This window comes from Eucyclogobius newberryi, unplaced genomic scaffold (genome assembly GCF_026437365.1).
Source record: "Eucyclogobius newberryi isolate DKJ021-1_F unplaced genomic scaffold, fEucNew1.0.hap1 SCAF_9, whole genome shotgun sequence".
NCBI classification, from domain to species: domain Eukaryota; kingdom Metazoa; phylum Chordata; class Actinopteri; order Gobiiformes; family Gobiidae; genus Eucyclogobius; species Eucyclogobius newberryi.
Window position 1 is genome coordinate 26,449,803 of NW_027316532.1, and position 20,581 is coordinate 26,470,383.

The 20,581-nt window shown below is 38.6% G+C and overlaps 1 protein-coding gene across 1 annotated transcript; it reads left to right on the forward strand.

The window, feature by feature from the left end:
• Positions 1-463: 463 nt before the first annotated feature.
• On the forward strand, positions 464-18,410 carry LOC140354245 (low-density lipoprotein receptor-related protein 8-like). Its single transcript, XM_072439194.1, has 13 exons — positions 464-567; positions 1,605-1,733; positions 2,058-2,402; positions 2,757-2,876; positions 3,351-3,476; positions 4,768-4,936; positions 5,228-5,443; positions 5,855-5,973; positions 6,071-6,210; positions 6,625-6,766; positions 7,990-8,175; positions 16,267-16,421; positions 17,876-18,410. Exons 1-13 carry the CDS (start codon positions 504-506, stop codon positions 17,903-17,905), a joined length of 1,941 nt encoding a protein of 646 aa, XP_072295295.1. The 5' UTR covers positions 464-503; the 3' UTR covers positions 17,906-18,410.
• The last annotated feature ends 2,171 nt before the right edge of the window (positions 18,411-20,581 follow it).

Here is a 20,581-nt window from a genome sequence, read left to right on the forward strand (position 1 = left end):
GCATTTGTCATATTAACCATTACAGTTTGTCACTTCTCTTTTTGACTTTAATCTCAAAATGTCTAAAAAAATAATAATAATAATTCACAGGCAGAAACATGATTTCTTACCTGCTTTAGCTTGACCATCAGAGAATTCAGAAAACAAAAATAGCCCCTTTTTTGTTTTTGTCTCGCTGTGTTTTTGATTATTTGATATACTATAAGTAAAAAGTAGATAGCATTTTTTGTTTTCTAAATTAAACACTGATTTATTCGATTACTAAAACAATATGTTTGTATTTTGCAACAAAAATCAGATAACTCATTATTGTTTTTTTTAATACTAAATTCTGGAGGTAAAATTCATATACCCATAATTACACTGACCCAAATCGTAACAAGGCCAATAATAAAGGCAAAAATAAATACAAACCAATATAATAGATCCGTGATACAAACTTGTCAAGTAACTGTTACGTCATATTCGCGCGCCGCGTGTTTTGGTCGTGGAGGACGTTGAGCATGGCACACCTTGGCGTGTTATATGTTGTTTTTCTCTCCGTGCATTCATGGGATCGTTTATTCGGTATGGCAGACGCAGAAAATAAACGCAGCATTAAAAACAATGCAATTAATGCTTTTGTTGGTTTAAACTAGTCCAGGCTCACGTGGTGCAGCTCCACGGAGAGTATGAATGAAGGCTGTGTATTTAATTACGTTCTTATTTTCCCCCCTCTCTTTTAATGCTTGCATCTGCGCTATATTTCAATCTTCATTCTCACTAAAAACAGCACGATTAACACCATGTAATCACTTAACCTACATTTTACCTCGCATGTATTCAATGTTGTGTGTCGAATGTGCGAGTTGCCATTTCCTGTAGTCAAGGCGGAAAGTCAAGCGTTACAAAATAGTTACAAAAAAGTTTCTACTCTTTTGTTGTTTTTTTAGATTCAAACCCGTACTTCTACTTGTAATTGGGTATAATTCTAGTTATGTAATTGGACTTCCTTACACATAAAGGAGTTAAGTGTTTCCCATAGATAGAGACTGCGGTTCTATTTCATACACATGTTCGATTATACATGTCAATTATTGCCTCTGTTTCATCTTTAAAAAGTTCCGTGGTATACAGTATAGGTTTATTTATCACACCAGTTGATTGTTTAGTTTGTGTTGGCCTACTATTGTCTTATTTATTAATTGGAAACTTACTGTGTTTTATTTTGTTTTTTTTTTACTGATGTCGCGGCTTCTTTCTACACAAAACACACAAATCACCTGCTCAGAAAATATGTGGATTGTGGTTTGAAACAACTTATTTCAGCGTTAAACAAATACATGAATCACGTTTTGTATAGAATGCAAAAAATACAATGCTGCTAAAATTGCCTAAAAATGTAGCTGGTAACTCGTCTTTTGAGTAGTATCTTTCCTTTTTAATTAGATAAAAGTTTTGCAGCAGTACTTGTACAGCAGTTGAGTACATTTTCAGCCATGTACCTGTATTTTTATATATATTTTTTACACACATTTTCAGTACTCTTTCCACCACTGGCAACATTTGTGTCTTTGTGATGTGAACGTTGAACTTCATGCAGTTAAGTGTGTTGTGTTTTTCAGGTGCCCCGAATCCCTCCGTCTGTCAGAAACACATAGAGTTCAGGTGCGATGATGGTTTGTGCATCTCCAGGCTCGATTTGTGCCATGGACGGCCAAAGTGTGAAGACGGATCGGATGAACGAGAATGCGGTGAGCTTCATGTTGAAGGGCTTGTCTCTTGTTTTCCCACGTAGCTCAGGTTTCATGTGTGTTTCGGGAAGTAACTAAAACATGCACCTAAGCCTGAGTGTAAAAAACATAGCACTTTTAATCTCTTGTAAACCGTTCAGGCTTTTGTATATTGTATTTCAGGATACACTGCTGTTTTAAGTACTGTGTCAGTATTTCTGATTTATTGAGAAGCATTGAGTCTTAAACGTATAACATGAATCAAATGATCAACATCATAGTTTGACAACACATCTTTTACTGTGTTATAGCAGTTTGTTCTTGTGTTCTTGTGGCTCTTCACAGGTGATCGTGTTTGTAGAGGCGGTGAATTTTTCTGTGATGGTGGACGTTGCATATCTGTCCAGTTCCTCTGTGATGGGCAGGACCACTGTGCTGATGGAACTGATGAGGTGTTTTGTCAGAACTGCACCTCGAGTCTCTCAAATCTGTGCCTGTCCAAACATCAGCTCTGCGACGGAAAGACTGATTGTGACGATGGAAGAGACGAGGATCCGCGCGTGTGTGGCTCCTTGACTTCGGCTTGTTCTGCCTCTGAGTTTGAGTGTAGAGACGGCCAGTGTATCCGGCACTCATACAAGTGTGACAATACAGCAGACTGCAGCGATGCCAGCGATGAGGAAAACTGTGGTCAGTCAATGCGATATTGGAAGTTGTAATTCCTTCCCTATACGATGTAGAAAAAATATTCTACACATAATATTTTTTCTACAATGGAACACTCCTGGACAAATGAGGAATTACACCGACATCTTTCCTATAATATGCAGTTTTGTCCCATCGCCAACAGAGGGCAACACTTGCAAGCATTATAGTAATAGACATAAAGTCACATAAAACTAACAAAAGTATTGTTCCCTTCTATGCAAAAAAGGCAAACTGTGGAATTAAAGCAGAAAGCAGTGCATGCATATGAAGGATGGATCTATAACTGAATTTAATAAAAATAATAATCATATTAATGTTTGATAATTGTTTTTGCAGATGTCAACGAGTGTCTTTTTAATAATGGCGGCTGCCCATATGTGTGTGTGGATGAGCCACAAGGCTTCCACTGTGAATGCCCCAACAACACAAGGCTGGTGGGCGACAGCCAATGTGAAGGTGAGGAAACAAAATCCATGTTTTACAACTACGAGGAACTGAACCCTTTTAAGCTCTCTAAAATGCCTGGCTCAAATGACCCCAATAAAACTGAAGCTGTTTCTGAACTCTTGTAGTACAAACAATTGGTTGTGCTCTTTGTGAAGTTGACACTCTATAGATTTAGGGACTTGTAATTAAGTTCAAAAGTCCAGGTGGAATTCCTTCATTTTTTTAGGTGTATTTCGATCCTGATTCATCGCAGAATGTTTGATTTGCCGGAAAATAGTTCTAGCTTTCCCTTTGTTTAAAAAGTCCAGGAGCTTGATAGTTCCCTTTTACCAGATGGTTGACAAAAAGGACGGTGGGCTCACTGCTTTTACACATGCTTTAATCTTGTAATTTGGGACTGTATTAATGTTCAATTTAAGTTTTTAATCTTGATATTAACCATTTAAATTATTATAACTGTTATAATGTTTCCTTTTATTTTAGAACTGAACCCCTGCCTCGAGGCTGACGTGTGTGACCAGTTGTGTTTTTACACAAATGGTGGTCTCACCTGCAGCTGCCTCGAGGACCATCAGAAAGGATCTGCTGCAGGAGAATGTACAGCTAAAGGTAACAAGTTTGATTAAACAGAAATGTGTAAATCAATTAATTAAATAAATGCTCTTCTGCCTTAAAGGAAACTTATTATACTTCTTTCAATTCCAACCAAGTGCAGGAATGTGGGTGGGGTAAGGGGGCAGATGAGGATAACTCAAGTTTAGTTAATGAGTTAATGAGTTAATCCAAAGAAAACATTGACTAATGGTAGATTGTTCTCATATTTTGTCTTGCCTGTTTAATGTCACGTTATATGTTGTAGACGTGGCTCTGTGGGTTTGCATAACATGATCTCTGCGATTTGCATTTGCTCTTCCTGTTGCTAAAAGTAGGATTAACACGTTCTTCCACTGCCTTCCAAATGTTCAATGCATTTTTAGATCAGGGTCAGGACGACTGCACTGTATAAAGGAGGGAACGAACGGGGCCATGAATTGATTTCAATATATTGGCTGGGTCTTCTCTGGGTCTTCTCTGGGACCAAACGAGTAGCTCCATAAGAAGCATATCAAGGTTCTAGAGTGACCTAGCCATTCTCCAGACCTAATCCAGTAGAAAATCTTTGGAGGAAGCTAAAAACCATGTTGCTCAGCAACAGCCTCAAAACTTGACAGAGCTAGAGAAGATCTGTGTGAAGGAGTGGGCCAAAAGCCCTGCTGCAGTGTGTGCAAACCTGGTCAAGAACTACAGCAATAACATATGTAGTATGTATATTAAAACTAGGTCCATGCAAAGTTAGGCCTCATTCTGAGACTGGCTTTTAGGAATATGTGTGTTTCTACCAAAATGTCTATTCCACGGAATGTAAGGGGCCCACATCTGATTAACTACCGAATGGGAGATGTCTCCATTGGCTGCGAGGCCTTGAGATGCCTTGTGTACATCTGTGTAAGCGCATGCTCTCATTTCTGTAACTTCTCCCCTGGTGCTACCCAAATAAGGATACCTTTACATCTTGTTCTCTCATTGGCTAATCCGTTGGTACATGGATAGGGTCATACCTGTCAGATATTGTTTATCGGTCTTTGTGCGTCTTCAGTATATAAAGGTGAGATACGCCCAGAGGCGAGGTTCGTCTTCCTGATCACCAGCGGACCCAGGGCGCTGTTTTCTGCTGTCCTGTTATCTGATGCTGTTATCTGTATTAAACATCTTCGAAAAGTACAGAACAGTGTCCGGGACTTCTTCTTGTCACACACCACCCCATGGGAACGTCACTTAAACCACATCACATACAAATAAATAATTTAAATATTATCCAATCACATGCTCAAATTGATAATATTAAAATGTGTTTTTTCAGGTAAAGCTGCCCATCTGTTCTTCTCTGATCTTGAAGGAGTGCTTTTCACCTCCATCCCTGGCTCCAAGTATCATAAGCTCAAGTCTTTACATGGAAAACAGCACATGACCATTTTGGCTTCTAATAACACATTATACTGGGCACAGCAAGGATCTACGTCCATATACAGGTAAAACCGTTATAACCTAAGGTCTAATGGCATTTACTGTTTACTCACAGGTGAGATGGATGATATTTATGAAGATACTGTATTTTTAGAGGTTCAAAACTAACTAAAATGTGCAGTGTTTAATTGAATGTTTATGAGATGTGTCTGCCTAAACGCATGACTGTAATGATAAACATGATAAGCTGGACTCGCTATTCATTTTCCAAGGTATCACTATCTGGTTTTTCCATCTGTTTTGCATAAATACTGGGTCTCATTTCTGCTGAGACATTTGTTTATTTATGTTTTTAGGTTGTCTTTTCATGAGAAGCAAAATGATGCACAGCTTGTTCTTGAAGCCACCAGTTCAGTGTCTGGCCTCGCATTGGACTGGATCCACAGCTTATTGTACTGGTCCAGTGCAGATACTGGCTCTGTCCACGTCAGTCTGCTGGATGGCTCAGTGCAGCGTCTTCTGCTGACTGGACTAGACAAGCCCTGTGCTGTGGCAGTCCACCCTACACAGGGGTAACCTTTACTCACTTTGACTCTAAAGCTTTAAAAATACACTTTGTTAGGCTGTAGTTATTTTATTACTTGGTTTACTGATTTTTCAATAAAATATGTTGGAACAGGCGGACGAAATATAAATATTATTTCAATTTCAAAAGATTTTTTTCTTCACGCTTCACGCGCTCTTATCTCTTGACTTAATACCGCTTTTTATATTTCATTTAATGTTTTATTGCATTGTCGCCGGTACTTTATAAAAATTATAGTGCAGGGGAGCCGTAAACCAAGTAATAAAATAACTGCTTCCTTATTTCTGATATGTTTTACTGTTGCACCACTTTGATTTAGTTCCGGAAGTTTACAATTTGATGCACGTTGTGAAAGGTTTACACGGATATTACAGTATGAAACGTTTCCTTGTTTTAGGGTGCTCTTCTGGGCAGAATGTGGAAACCATCCCAAAATTGAGAAATCCAGTTTGGACGGCCGGTACAGGAAGACGTTAGTCAATACTTTAATACATGATCCAGTGGCACTTTCTCTTGGTGCGATAAGAAACAATTACAATCAAATAAATGTCATAATACTTTGCTTTCGTTCACAGATTTACAGCTTTATTTTGTTTTATATATTGTTTCTTAGATATGCCTCGCCACCTTCTGTACTGGGTGGACCAAGGACTGAGAAGAATCTCTAGAGTAAATTTTGAAGGTCATTATCGGAAAACCGTGGTAGAGTCTAATGGTTTCCTGGATCAGCCTTTTGGACTTGCCCTGTTTGAGGTAAGATTCTATTTATTTTTACAAATAGTTACTTAAAGTGGACATATTTTAACTGCGTTTCCAGATCATTAGTTTGCTCTGAATCCTCTTTTGGGTGATTCGTGCACGTTTGAGCTTCAGAAAATGTCTCTTTTCACCCACCCCCCCATCTCCGCCCACTGCTCTGTACTGCACGTCATACATGTAGGTTTCAAAAATGTAACAATAAAAACATGTAAATGACACCATGAAGAGCTCTGCAGGGAGTCAATGGATCTGTTTCTATTACAAAGCTGTTTTAGATTCATGTTGCTGTTTAACATGAACAAACAGTGAAATGATCTACTGTATGTTAAAGTTTCATTCTGAATACCTCAAAAAAGCTTGATATGTCTACTTTAACTTGTACTAAACATGTTTTTGTCGTGTTGTCAGGGTTTTGTGTATTGGAGCGATGAAGTCAGCCGCTCGATCTGCAGAGCAAACAAGCACGATGGCCGACAGTTTGAAGTGGTGTTGAGAAACATTACGTCACCAGGGAGTTTGGTCATTTCCCATCCAGCTCTGCAGCCCAATAGTGAGTCCACACAGAAATAAGACCTGAATACTTGGGAATAGACTGTATAATTGCGGCTAATACATCCATGATTCATTCCCAGTTTGTCCTCGGTGCATCATATGTGTCTTTTTAAATAGAAGAGTAATAAAATGAAATTATTGGCTGTATTTTTAGTTCACACAATCATAACAAAGTACAGCAAATATATTTAATTTCTTTTTACCTTTTTTATTTTTTTCACAAATTATTTACAAATTGTTATTGAAAACTGCTTTGTTGTCAACCTTGCTATAGATTGTTAGTTTAATATTATGTAATCTTTTTGAATTTAATTATTTTTTGTTGAACCCTTTGTTGAGGGGGAAAAAAATCAATTTGAAAAAAGAAAAGACACAAAAGTTTAAATATTGATACAACGGTATGCGGAACTTGTCGTTGTTTAAGTGTGCCGCTTTTTGTAAATTATTTATTGTCGATGAATAAGAAATATTTCAGCCAGGACTTTCCTGAAACGGGACGGTTAAAAGTTAATATTTTACTTATGTTATACAACATATGGGCTGACCTTGAACACATTTGTCTCAGGTTTACAGTGTGAGCGGTGGACAAAAAAAGGAGCCAATGGTTGCCTTTAAGTCATTCCCATTATCAGTTAAATATTAATATCTAAATGTATGTAAGGAAATTAATGGTAGGATATGTAGGTGCTACTCATTCTTGCTGACGAGCTCTTGACGACTGAAGATCTACACTCGGACTGTTTAATGATATTTAATGATGGTAAAAATACTTTGCATTAAGTTTCTGATTCACGAGAACGTTGCCATAACAAAATCGGAAACCAAAACGAGTACCGTATTTTCCGGACTATAAGTCGCAACCGGAGTGCATGTATCAGCAGCCAAAAAATGCATAATAGAGAAGAAAAAAACATGCACTGGAGTATGAAAATGCGTTTGCAAGTGTGAAAATAACAAATAATATCACATACAAGTCGCTCCGGAGTCTAAGTATATAAGTATAAATACAAGTATAAGTCGCACCCCGGCCAAAACGATGAAAAAACGTGCGACTTATAGTCCGGAAAATACGGTATACGTTTTTGTAATTTAAAAATAGATCAACGAGCGAATTATTTGAATATGTTTACAATATGTTACTATTTTGTTTGTGAAATATTAAACATTAATTCTAGGGATTTTCACAAATACAATTGAGTTCAGCAGTGTATCTTTCCGTAGGACAAGCTGCCTGTGGACATGAGCGTTGTCAGAACACGTGTGCAGTGAGTGCGACGGCTCAGACCCTGAATATCAGCTGCACTGAAAAGGGACAGAACGGATCAGAGGGATTTCCTGTCATTTCCCGAACAGTTCCTGCTTCGGCTTTATCTGATTCCACATTTACAGGACTCCTCGCTCTCACAAGTAAGACTATTGTTCCCCGGACCTCTCTGTTGGTTGCACAAGCTTCTGTTTTAAACCGCAAACGGAAAGTGGTTTTTGCTTATTGAAATTGTGTCATCGAGCTGTTGGAATACTAGCATTTTAAGGAATTATTAAAAGGCTTTACACTTGATACCAGAGGTGGTTCGGGATATTTATGGAAAAATGCTATCACAATCATTTGGAGATGCAAGAGATTGAATGTTTTTCGTTTATAGTCGTACAACATGAACGTGGGCCGAAGTTTGAAACCTACTTTACAGAGAAAAAGACCAACATTTTGCATTTGAATAGCCTCCACATCTTTAATGAGGCTTGGAACATTAATATTAGGTCCGTCTAACATCCACATTGTTTAGGTTATAATAGCAGTTATAATAGCAGTCAATATTACCATTTTATGTGAAACGTGTCATTAAGTACTTATATTGTTTAAAATGAATAACCTAAATACGTTTTCTTAAGTGCGTTTGGGCTTCGAAAGTGCAATTTAATTCACTCACTCAGTCATTCGCGTTCGCCTGGTCTTGTAAATTGCCTGAAAGTGTAATTTTGTAATAATAATACAAATGATATCAAATGGGCCTAGAGTAAGATGGCACACATGCATTATTCTGTGATTGTCTGTTGTATCCCGCCATTCTCATAGTGGACTGAAAATGAAGAGTGGGAAGTGAAACCGACGTGTTTTATATTGGGACCAAAGAAACCGACAACATTTCCTTTATTTCACTTCTGTTTCTTTGATGATTTTCTAAATTTCTGTTTATTCAATGCGGAGGTGGCTAAGAAAGAGTAACATTACTTTGAATTAATATTATTCAAGTAAAAGTACAAAGTAGTGGTCCAAAATGTTACTCAAGTTAGTCGAGTTATAGTTTCCCCAAATTACAGTATACAGTGTACAGTGTAACTCTCTGGAGGTAACATCTCATTTGTAATTTGATTGTTGAATGTAAACTATAAATAATGTTCAAAATCTGGTACATTCAAAAGATGGAACACAAAAATTAGAAGAAAAATCATATCGGAAGGAGTGGTGCAAGTAACACAAATCATTGAATTAACTTAATTTCTTAATTTAACCCTTAATCCAACATTGGATAAAAATAACTTGGGAAGATTGAAAAAAAAAATATATATAGGGTCATTATTAAAAAAATGACCTTAAAAGGCCTAAACATTCAACAGCAGCTTTACTTACTCGTATTTACTAAAGAAAATCTAGAGGAGATTTGAAATAGGATTTTGCTCGGTGCAGACTTAGACTAAATCAGTGTCAGCTCTACAAGAGTCCAGACAATTGTCTGTTCTTCAAAGGCAGGCTGAGAAATAGATTTTCAAATTTAGGGGCCAGGGGGGCCCCCTATCTAAAAAAGTTAGGGGCCCCCCAGCAATTTCAGGGGCCCACAAGCGCGCGCGGCATCGCGGCGTCACAAGAACAAGTTAAATTTGTTGTTTTAAACCTCGTTATTAGCATGTAAAACAATTTAAAGTACTTTTATCTTTTATTTGATATGAAGGAAGAGCACAAATACTGAATTCCTATAAACCAGAGATCATGATCTTTCAATACTGTTTGATTTAATATAATAAGGTTTCTAAGATACAAAATAAATACAGTATACAACATTTGACACAAGGAAATGTGCAGCAGGAATAAATAAAATCACAGTTAGTTATTTAGTAGTTATTTTATTACTTGGTTTACGGATTTTTAAATGAAATATATTGCACAGGCGGGCTAAATAGCTAAATATATATATAATTTCAATTTCAAAAGATTTTTTCTTCCGGGTTTTCCCAAAACGCACCAGGGCGTCCGAGTGATCCTGCGCACATGCGCAGTGGAGGAGTTGCGCTGTGTTGCTTTTCTCGTGGTGCAAATGGAGTTTAATGGCGGACCATGGCTTTGGTTTATTAACTTTACAAAGTCCAAAAGCGGAGGCGATGGGCTCCGGGGCCCGTCTGGGACCCGCATATACTTCAGAGGTGAACAGAGTTTAGTCAATATCATTATTTGCTCCAAGAGCTGCGTTTTAAGGATTTTTTTTTTATCTTGCATGGTTTATTTTGGGTCTTTTTCCGGGTCGTGCGTAGCACATCATCTCTGATTGGCTGCTGCGGCACATCTGCTGCAGAAAGCTGAACAAAGCTGAACATGTCGCGCCGGCTGCTTTGGGCACTTCGGACGCCTCATACGCGCGCTCAAAACGTCGAGAGCGTACGAAAACGAAGAAATCACGCCGCGGGAAACGCACAACGTGCTCGACGCGCGTTTACATAGACTTTGAATGTAAACTGGACGCTTCGGCCGCCACGGCCTTAACAGTAGATTTAGCGTGTTTAACATTAGTAGAACTCCTGCTTCTAAGTGTGCACCCTTTGTCACGTCAAAACGCGCTGGAGAAAATGTGGTAAACGGGTTCAAAATGTATATTTGTTTGTTTGCGCTGCGTCACAGACACGGAAACGGGCGCGCGCGTCTTTTCATGCTCTCCCCGCTCCGTCTCACTCCCGCAGGATTTTGACGAAAAATTGCTTCACGCGCTCTTATCTTTTGACTTAATACCGCTATTTATATTTCATTTAATGCTATTTTGTGTTGATGGTGGTACTTTATAAAAAAAAAAAAAAAATTACAATAATTTTTTTTTATTTATATTGTAGAAATCAAACATCTAAGTGCGGCAGATCCTTAAACCAAGTAATAAAATAACTGGCCTAATGTGCAAAACTACAGCTTTTGTTGCAAAACATTTTAAAAAGAGAGGAGTAGATTGCCGCCCGCCAACCTAGATTTCACTTTAGCGCAAAATTAGACCGGGCATTTCCAAGTACCAGTGTTGGGGAAAGTTCACTTTCTACATGAACTAATTCGGGTCATAGTTCACAAATTTTAAAATTAACTAGTTCAGTTATTTTTTTCAATACTATACTATAATGTTTCTAAATTATTTCCACAGCCCATATACAACCACAGGCAGCAATTATATTATTAGTTTAATGCTGAAACTATGTGTCAGATTTCATCTTCATATCTAATTTTAAATCCTTACCCAACCAGGATTTACATTCACATTGAAGGGACAGCCTTCCCCAGAGGCAAAATTGCACAGAAATGCAGATTGTTCTCATCCTCACCGACCTTATCATAAAACTCACGTAATTGGTTGTAGGGCGACTCCTTGCTGCTCTGTTGCTGTCGCCTCCATGCTGCTCTGTTGCTGTCGCCTCCATGCTGCGTTTTGTTTTGATGCGCATGTGCAGTGCAGTGTGACGCGCAAAATCTCTGTCTGCGCTATCGGCCTCTCACACTTGCCAGGCTCTGGTTGGGCAACATAACGGTGAGTTTTTCGCCTGGAAGTCTCTAGAAATCTGACACCTTATAGAACAAAATTAAAAAGAATGAACGTGCCGTTCAGACACCAGAATGAACACGTTCACAATTTCGTTCGTCGGCAGTAATACAGTGCGTTCAGTTCACGTTCACCAAAATTATGAACGTGTTCATGAACTTTCGTTCAATGAACGCGTTCAGGCACAACACTGCCGAGTACACCCGAACACGACCCGACTGCGAAGCGCCATGTCTGTCAAAATAAAACTTAAGTGATGAAAATGCCCCAACTATGGCCAGATTACTAGTTAAATCTTGATTTTTTTTTTTCGAGGAATTTCGATACAGGGGCAAGGCGGGCCCCCTCCTAATTCAAACCCCGTGCCCGCCGGCGATTTGAGGGGCTATGGCCCCCCGTCTATTTCGCAGCCTGAAAGCGCTCAGGAACAGCTTCAGTTTGAATGAAGAGAAAGTGTAAAAGTATGATGTCTGAGTAGAAATATTATTGCAAATAAATTTGAGTGAATGTCTTTAAGTAAACGGTAAAATAAAGGGTTAGTTTGTAAGCAATACATTCCAAAAAACAATGAAAATATACAATAGTGTGGTTCTCTAAAGGAGAAGGGAGAAGTTCAAGGAACAACATCTGTTTTACAATGTGGTGAACACACATTGACCCTCTCACGAGACTTTTTATACTTATCCCGCTTTTATATATATATGAATATATCTATTCAGGAAATGGAAATCAGAAATCATCCACCAATACTGCCATGCATCGAACGCTTACACTGCAGAAGAATGGTTTTACAAGGGTTGCTGTCAATATTACCATTTTGTGTTAAACTTGTAATTAAGTACTTATATTATCATTAACCTAAAGTTTTCTAAAGCCAAGTGCGTTTGGGCTTCGAAGCTGCAATTTCAAAAAGAGACATTTTATTGGAGCGCTATACAGGCCAACGCTGACGTGACAGATTTGTACAACTCTATCACATACAAAGGAATGACTGTTTATTGTAAAGAAAAGGAGAAATTATGAATGTTTTTTGTTAATAGTCACAAAACAATTGATATTTTTCCTTCCTGGACGTGCAAAATAAATGAAGCAATAAAGAAAGTTCATAAATGTATGGTCATATAAAATGAAACGTAATGTGAAGGGATGTTATGTTTTTCTTTGTTTATGGATGTACATTAAATTAATGGTAACGTGAAATGAATTTTCAACATATTTCAGTAGGAGGAAATTTGTATGATTTTTTTTTTTTTTTAAATCGTATCAAGCTTTGATGTTTTTATCCAAGAAATTCCATAAGTCTACAATGTCATAACACGTGCTTTTACTATTGGTTCCATTGAACAGTTTATGAACATTCCTTTGGCCTCTCAAGTTGTACTTTGTTCTTTAGTACAGAACAATCTTTGGATGATATCTGGGTGTCGAGTTTTACGCACGGCTACCAAGCAGCGACATCAGTGGACATATTAAAGCCTATAGAATGAAGCCTAAAGAATAGAGCTGTACGGTGGAAGCACCGAACGTCAAAGAAGGAGAGGAAGATGAAGAAGAGTCTCCCTGGAATAAAGCCGGTTGGTCTCTGAAACAACAACAACTATTCTAGTCACAAAGACATATCATGACCTCATGGGCTTTGTAACACCAAAGCAATGGAAGGAGTACTTTTACGGACTACGACAGAGTCTGAGGACTACGACAAAGTCTGAGGAATAAAGTCTGGCGGTAATGCAACACTCGGATGCCAACCGCCATAAAACAACAACAACAACAACTGTGAATAGAATTTGGCATGTTTTTTTAATTGCACCAGGACCCAAAATTTCAATATATTTGATTTGAGAATTTGCATTTGAATGTTCTCTATATCAAGCTAAATGGATCATTCTTGGTGCCTTTTTTGTAATTTGAACAGCACTTCCAAGTTACTTGTGTACAAGTATCCCCGTATTTCAACACAGTAGCTTAAGTGAGGTAAAATAAATGTACAGTAGATTAATTGGTGGTTAATGGTTTTGATTTGATTGATGTGGGATTTCCAGGAATGTTCGTTTAAAGGTTGAATGGACGATTTTTTTGGCCCAAATCTGAGCCTTATTTCCTCGTGGCGTGGACTGCCGATTAGTCCTGCCACGTATCAATCATAAAACGCACCTACCGCTCACCTGCAGCCGCGTGCGGCTCGTCCCCACGTTTCCATGTGTCTAAGCGCATTGATCTATCATAATATAGTTCCCTCAGTGTACGGGACAGAGAAAGACCGTTCAAGCTGACTCAGAAGAAGACTGAATTCTACAAGAGATGTGATGTGCTCTGTCGCGCTAATAAACAAACGCACGTGTGTGTTGTATCAGTCCGCACGGGGGAGTGCGCATGCGCACTTCCACCTGAGTTCTCAAATCGCCGAAAAATCGTCCATTGCGCCTTTAAGATTGTTGTATCATCAGTGAACAGAATTCACAAACTAAGAACTTGCTTTGCCATTGAGGTTCATAGAACAATGAATAATGATAGTAGCAACATATATCAACTAGAAAATCTGGAGCGTCTGCGTCTCCTCCCTCTCTCCCTCTCTCCCTCTCCCCCTCCCTCTCTCTCTCTCTCTGTCCCAAAATTCTAAAGAATAAAGGCTAAAGAATTCCGCTGACACTCATAATGCCCAAATTCATTTTAAATGGGGAAAAAGTAAGATAAGATAACATAAGATAAGATATTCCTTTATTGTTCCACATGGGGAAATTTCGTTGGTGCAACGCAGGTAGATACAGAGGCAGATACAGAAGAAAAGAACAGATCACATTGCTTATAGGAAGTCTGAAAAACACTTTCAGTAGAAGATCTCCTATAAACAAAAACTCTCAGACAAATAAATAAATACCATTGCATGTGATCACGACAGTAATTGCACATGAATATGTGTCACGACGGCACATAGATTGCACATGAATTTCACAGTAATTGCACATGACTCACAACAGTAAGTACTAATATTTTTGAAAATTCTGCAAAAAGTACAAGTTGTTCAAATGTCAAAAGTAATAGCACACGTACTACTGCGAAAGCGATCGTAATGAGGTATAACATGTTGAAATCGGTTAAAGCGTTAGAATTCACAAATGAAATAAAAAGACTTGTCTGAATATATACACAATTTACAGATATGGCGAGAGTTTTTTAATTTGTTGTTTCACGGATTTTCCTTGGCATTTTTAAAAGGGGAGGACGGAATAAAAATAAAAATAAAATTTTATATTTCCATTATCAAATCACATTTCTACCATCCAAAAGTCGGTTTTAGTTGAATTTAAAAATATTTTGTATTCCAAATCATTTTCTTGGATTCTTAGAATATAGGCCCTACTTCCACCTCTCTACATTATGTACATAATTATAGTTATCAATGCAAGACATTGAAAATAACTATAATTATACTGCAGTGTACAAAAATACCTTCAGTGTCATAAACTGTTTAATGGAAGGTGGAGCTCACAGAGATCAGACAGAAAGTAGTCCCAGACTGACAGCTTCTCAGAAAATGAATCATCCTGTGACCAAACAAGTCGGTTTGATAAACTTTATTGAGTCTGGACAGGAACACAAAGTGTGCAATGAATGAAAATGTCTTATTGAGCAGCATAAATTTGGCCACAGTGATTTGATCCAACGGCGTAGTATTTTTTCCCCACGCTCGAGACGCCCAGCTCAGATCATCGGGACAAGTGGCGTCCTTACAATGCGATCAGATGAGAATGCGTGACTCCAGACGAGCTGGACATGTCGACAAAATGATTCTGATATAATCGGTCAAGACACGTATTCTTCATTTCCTTGTTCAAACGCGCCCACCCCGAGAAATAGTAGAATAGTTTATACATTTATATAGTATAAATGTCCTAGCTGGACATATTGTTTTCTGTTAGTTTAATAAGATTCTATCCAGTTTAAAGCTGTTCCTCAGATCCCATATTTTCTTTCTTTTTGGTATGCTATGATCCAAAAAAAAATTAAAGTTGAGGTAGCGTTGATATAGTTCTATAATTGGCTAATTGTTTTTCTCCACTTGTGAATGGGAATGTCTTGAGCTTCTTTCATATAAAAATATTAGCAAAAAGAGAGTGTGGCTCACAGAAATGCTCAGTGGTGCCCCCATACCCCCAACCTGCTTCAAACTTGTAAATTATATGTATTTCTAATGTGTGTTTTTCTTCCCAATATATATATAGGCTCTTTGATTTTATATATTGCTTGAATCACAATCCTTAGGGGGTCTGGGGATCATATAATTTCCTGTATTCTGGAAATGATATGATCTGCACCTGTCTACCACTGTGGCTTGCACAGTGGAGCTGCCCGTGTGCATTTTCAACTCTCTTTTGAGAGAAGGGAGGGTGACTTCACTCGAGTCCTAGAGTTGGTTTTAAATGATAAACAACTAAAGACAAACTAGGCCTGCTATATCTGCTCTGCGGTTAATTGGTAAAGGAACAGTGCAGTTGCTGCACAAATAAGCTATTCTGTCATTCATTCCAAACTTCCTGGTCAGGCTGGTGGTGACCTACGCACTGTGTGTTATGTGCATAATGAGAGCAGCGGCACGGCTGAGCACTGCCCAACTCTGGTTAAATCAACTACTTTTGAAAATCCCTCTGAGGCAACTGCTCCAAAAAAATAATTTGATTTGATTTTAACATTTTAACCTTGTGCTTTTTTCCAGTGATTCTCATTCTCCTCCTGTTGGGCCTCTTTCTGTGGTGGTGTAGAGAAGAGGTTCCATCGCACAGGAGTTTTGACCACAGTTTGACTCCAAAAGAGTCCAGGGACCCACTCATCTTAGATGCAACATTGGATCCTACCCAATGTCTGACTAAAGTAAGATGTACAAGATGATCAATAATTCTTTCTGATTATTTTGATAATTTCTTACGTTTGTAAATATAATAAGTGAAGTTGAACACTTATGACCTCATTTATGACCTCATTTATGACTTCATTTATGACCTCATTTATAAAGCATACACCCAAAATTGGGGATTGACACTCCCTGAGCCAAGCCTACAGTAGTCATATTAGAGATGTGTTGCCTACATTCAAGACCATTTGAGAAACTATTTAGAATCACTTGCTCTGCCTTATGAAAATGCCCAGAGAGTTCCTTAATCCCAAATGGTTCAATCACATTTTCTAATCCAAACTTCTCAACTGGCCAAGTGTCTCTGGTTGTTTCGGCAATTCTGAAATAATAATGACATATGACATATTGAAAGTATTACTTTGTTTGGTAAAATTTGAAATTGCAGGAAGCAAGAGCAAAGGAAATCCCTTTATCTGTGTCATCTATACACAGAATTCCATTCAAAATGCAGGGACCATTTAAGTGTAATTTCCCCCAATACAGTACTGCCAAGACACGGTTAAAAAACATGACCCAAAGCTTACTGGATCCTAGACCTCACCCAAATGTCAACAACTTAACCATAACCTAATAGTGAAATATATATTGTATAAAATAAGCATGTGCTAGCATAGGCACCAATGCAAAGTGACAGTTGTGTGACTGTTGTGTGACATAACTGGGTTTAGGGGATTTATGCACATTTTTCTGATTAATCACCATAAATATGCCGTTACATTCATTCATTCAATTAGACAACAACAGTCACATAACTGGACATTATTAGACATCAAACCTAATAGAACATGTACTATAGGCTCTTCCCCTCTGGGGCCAGTCTTTCCTGGTTAAATAAAGGACAATAACAAAAAACGGATAAAACTGCCAAATAAAAATCATCATATAATATCACATACCCGTATTTTCCGGACTATAAGTCACACTGGAGTATAAGTCGCACCAGCCAAAAAATGCACAATGGATTAGAAAAAAACATATATAAGTTGCACTGGAGTATGAAATAAGGTTGCATATAAGTCGCTCCGGAGTATAAGTATAAATATAAGTATAAATCGCACCCCGGCCAAAATTATGAATAAAGGTGCAACTTATAGTCCGGAAAATACGGTACATGTAATTTATTAAATGTCATGAAATTTCCCCATGTGGGACAATAAAGGATTATCTTATCTTATCTTAAGTATGTATTGGTTAATTGTCATGTTTATTTTAGGTAAATTGAAGAGATTATACTTGAGCAGAGTAGACTTTGGTCAGGTGGAGCTACACACAGCCCCAGCACTTGTATATAATGTCATAATAGCCTTTGGATGAATTACCGGTAATCTGAGGCGGTGTTTGTTCTCTTAAATCCAGAGCTTGTTTGACCAAGATTCGGCTCACTGAGCCCACTGTGGACTTTTCTTTCCAGGAAACACTGTTCAAGCTTGACTTTGAGTGATGGAGAGGCACAGATGGCCAGCTGATATGACCCACTCCACCCGCATTGTTGGTTTGTGTTCAACAATAAACATCTGCTTGCCACATCCTTCTCAATGTGACAAATCACTCCACGCAGCTTTAAGGAGCAAACATGGGAGGTGTTTGATTAATGATTTATTTTCAAACTAGTGCATTTGTTTTTTTCTTTAGTTGGATTACATTACATTGCTGCACTGCTAATGGAATTATTAGTTCACAGGTTTGTAGTATGTCTGTGAAAAGAAAATGGGAACTTCAGATTTAATTTGGGATTACACCGTTATTACAAACACAAAAAGTGCTACTGATATTTTGACACACAAATGCTTTTGTTATTTTAATATTTAATCAGTGTTCTCGCTGAGGGCTTTTGGCATGGCGGCCCGCCATGCAGCCACCGGCACCCGCCATGCTGAAAAGATACCGCCAGGTATTAAGATAACCGTGCGCGCCGCCGTGGGCATTTTAGGGTGCTGCTGCGCTCGGGCGCCGAGCGGGCGCCGAGCGGGCGCCGAGCGGGCGCCGAGCGGGCGCCGAGCGGGGGGCCGAGCGGGGGGCCGGGGGCGAGTGGGATACGCCGCTCCTAAGTGGCGGAGTGTGATCATATTGGCTTTCCATATCGAGGGCTGTTTGAAATTTTTTAAGTACTTTTTGCTAGCGCCTACGGCGGTGTCCCACCACCATCCTCAAACCTCAGCCCAGCGAGAACGCTGCTTAATAGAATCAAATCTACTGTGCGCTTACGTGTTGGAGCGAATGTTAGCTTTGAACTTGCCCTGGTGCTGCTTTTTTGAACTCTGCTGTGTGCATTCTGTTGTGCTTTGGACTAGTATTTTTCAATAAATTATTTTATTTATTTAAAGTAATTTGTGCTTCTTTACGCCACTGGCTGCAAATGGATTTAACTGCCACACCAGAAACTATTAATACCTTGTCAAACATCCTAAATGACCTGAAGTATCATCTAATGTTCTATAAAATGTATTCTACCCTGAGTTTTTTTCTCTCAAGGTAGAATAACTCACACATGCAAATTGGTTGCATTTAAATATACATTTAAATACAACTCAAATCATTTATCAGTGACCAGTTGTCAATTTCCCTCCATCGAAGCCAGTCTTTCTGTAGGGTTAGGGTTAGAGCGTGTGATAGGTTAGAATAGTATAGTTAGTTATATATACTTCTTAGTTAGTTATATATAGTTAGTATAGTTCTTTTATACAGCAGTGTATTTCATGTGATTTCATGCTTTAAAAGACAATGGTTAAAACAGGTTTACAATAAATGTGAATTCACAGAAGCCTTAAGGTAAAGAAATGTTATTTGTCATGTTAGAAAAGTATTTAGTTTTAGTTTAGTCATATGATCGGTTATCAGCCGGAATGCCTGAATCCTGTGTTCTTTATTGATTGCTTATGTCTTTTACCCGCCACTAGGGGATTTCCGTGCTGTTTCTGCTCTTTGCAATAAACCCCTGCAAGAGGGAAACAAGTACAAATCACTCTCGTGATTATTTCTCCTGTTTTCAGGGGTGCAACAAGCGCACCTAAAAATGTTCATGGGTGTAGAATGGATTAATGCAATACAAAGAGAGGTCAGCGATCTTGATAACATTTTAACAAAACTTCAGGGATGGGATAAATGTTGAGGTTCAAATCTTGCACAAAACGTGAATGGATTACAGTGATCCCTCGCTATAACGCGGTTCACTTTTCGCGGTCTCGCTGCTTCGCGGATTTTCATCATGCATTGTGTTCTGCATTCTGATTGGCTAAACAGTCTCTCCGCGTCTTCTCTACCTGTGTGTCAATAACGTTATGGATTAATTATGTACACGTATGTAAAACCGCTTGCCAAAATGAAGTTTGAGAGGCCGGTGAGAGCGGCGCCGCGCGTGAGCGTCAATGTTTTATGGAATATTTCATTGTATAATAACTAAAAAAATAAAGGTTTCTACTTCGCGGATTTCGCCTATTGCGGGTTCGTTTTGGAACGTAACCCCCGCGATAAACGGGGGATATGTATATGTTTTGTACAACGGAGTATAAGGACCAACCAAGAAAAAAAAAATGCGCTGCACTACGAGAATAAAGTCATTAATTAATGAGGAAAAAAGACGTTAATTAATGAGAAAAAAAGTCAAAGTCAGAAAAAAGTTGGAAATTAACGACATTAAACTCATTAAATAACGAGAAAAAAAGTCATCAATTAATGAGAAAAAAACTCCTTAAAGGTGGAATGGACGATTTTTTTTCAGCAATTTTTTTTATCATATTTCCTCGTGGGGTGGATAAATCATTTGTCCGGCCACGTATCAATCATAAAACGCACCTACCGCTCACCTGCAGCCGCGTGCGGATCGTCCCCACGTTTCCGCGTGCCTAAGTGCATGGATCTATCATAATATAGTTCCCTCAGTGTACGGGGCAAAATGAAGACGGAGAAAGACAGTTCGCGCTGACGCAGAAGTGGACAGAAATCTACGGGAGACGAGCGATGCGATGCGCTCCGTTGCGCTAATAAACAAACGCACGTGTGTGTTGTATCAGTCCACACGGGGGAGTGTGCGTGGGAACTTCCGCCTGCGTTCTCAAATCGCCGAAAAATCGTCCATACCGCCTTTAAATTAACGAGAAAAAAGTCTGTGGTTTAGGCG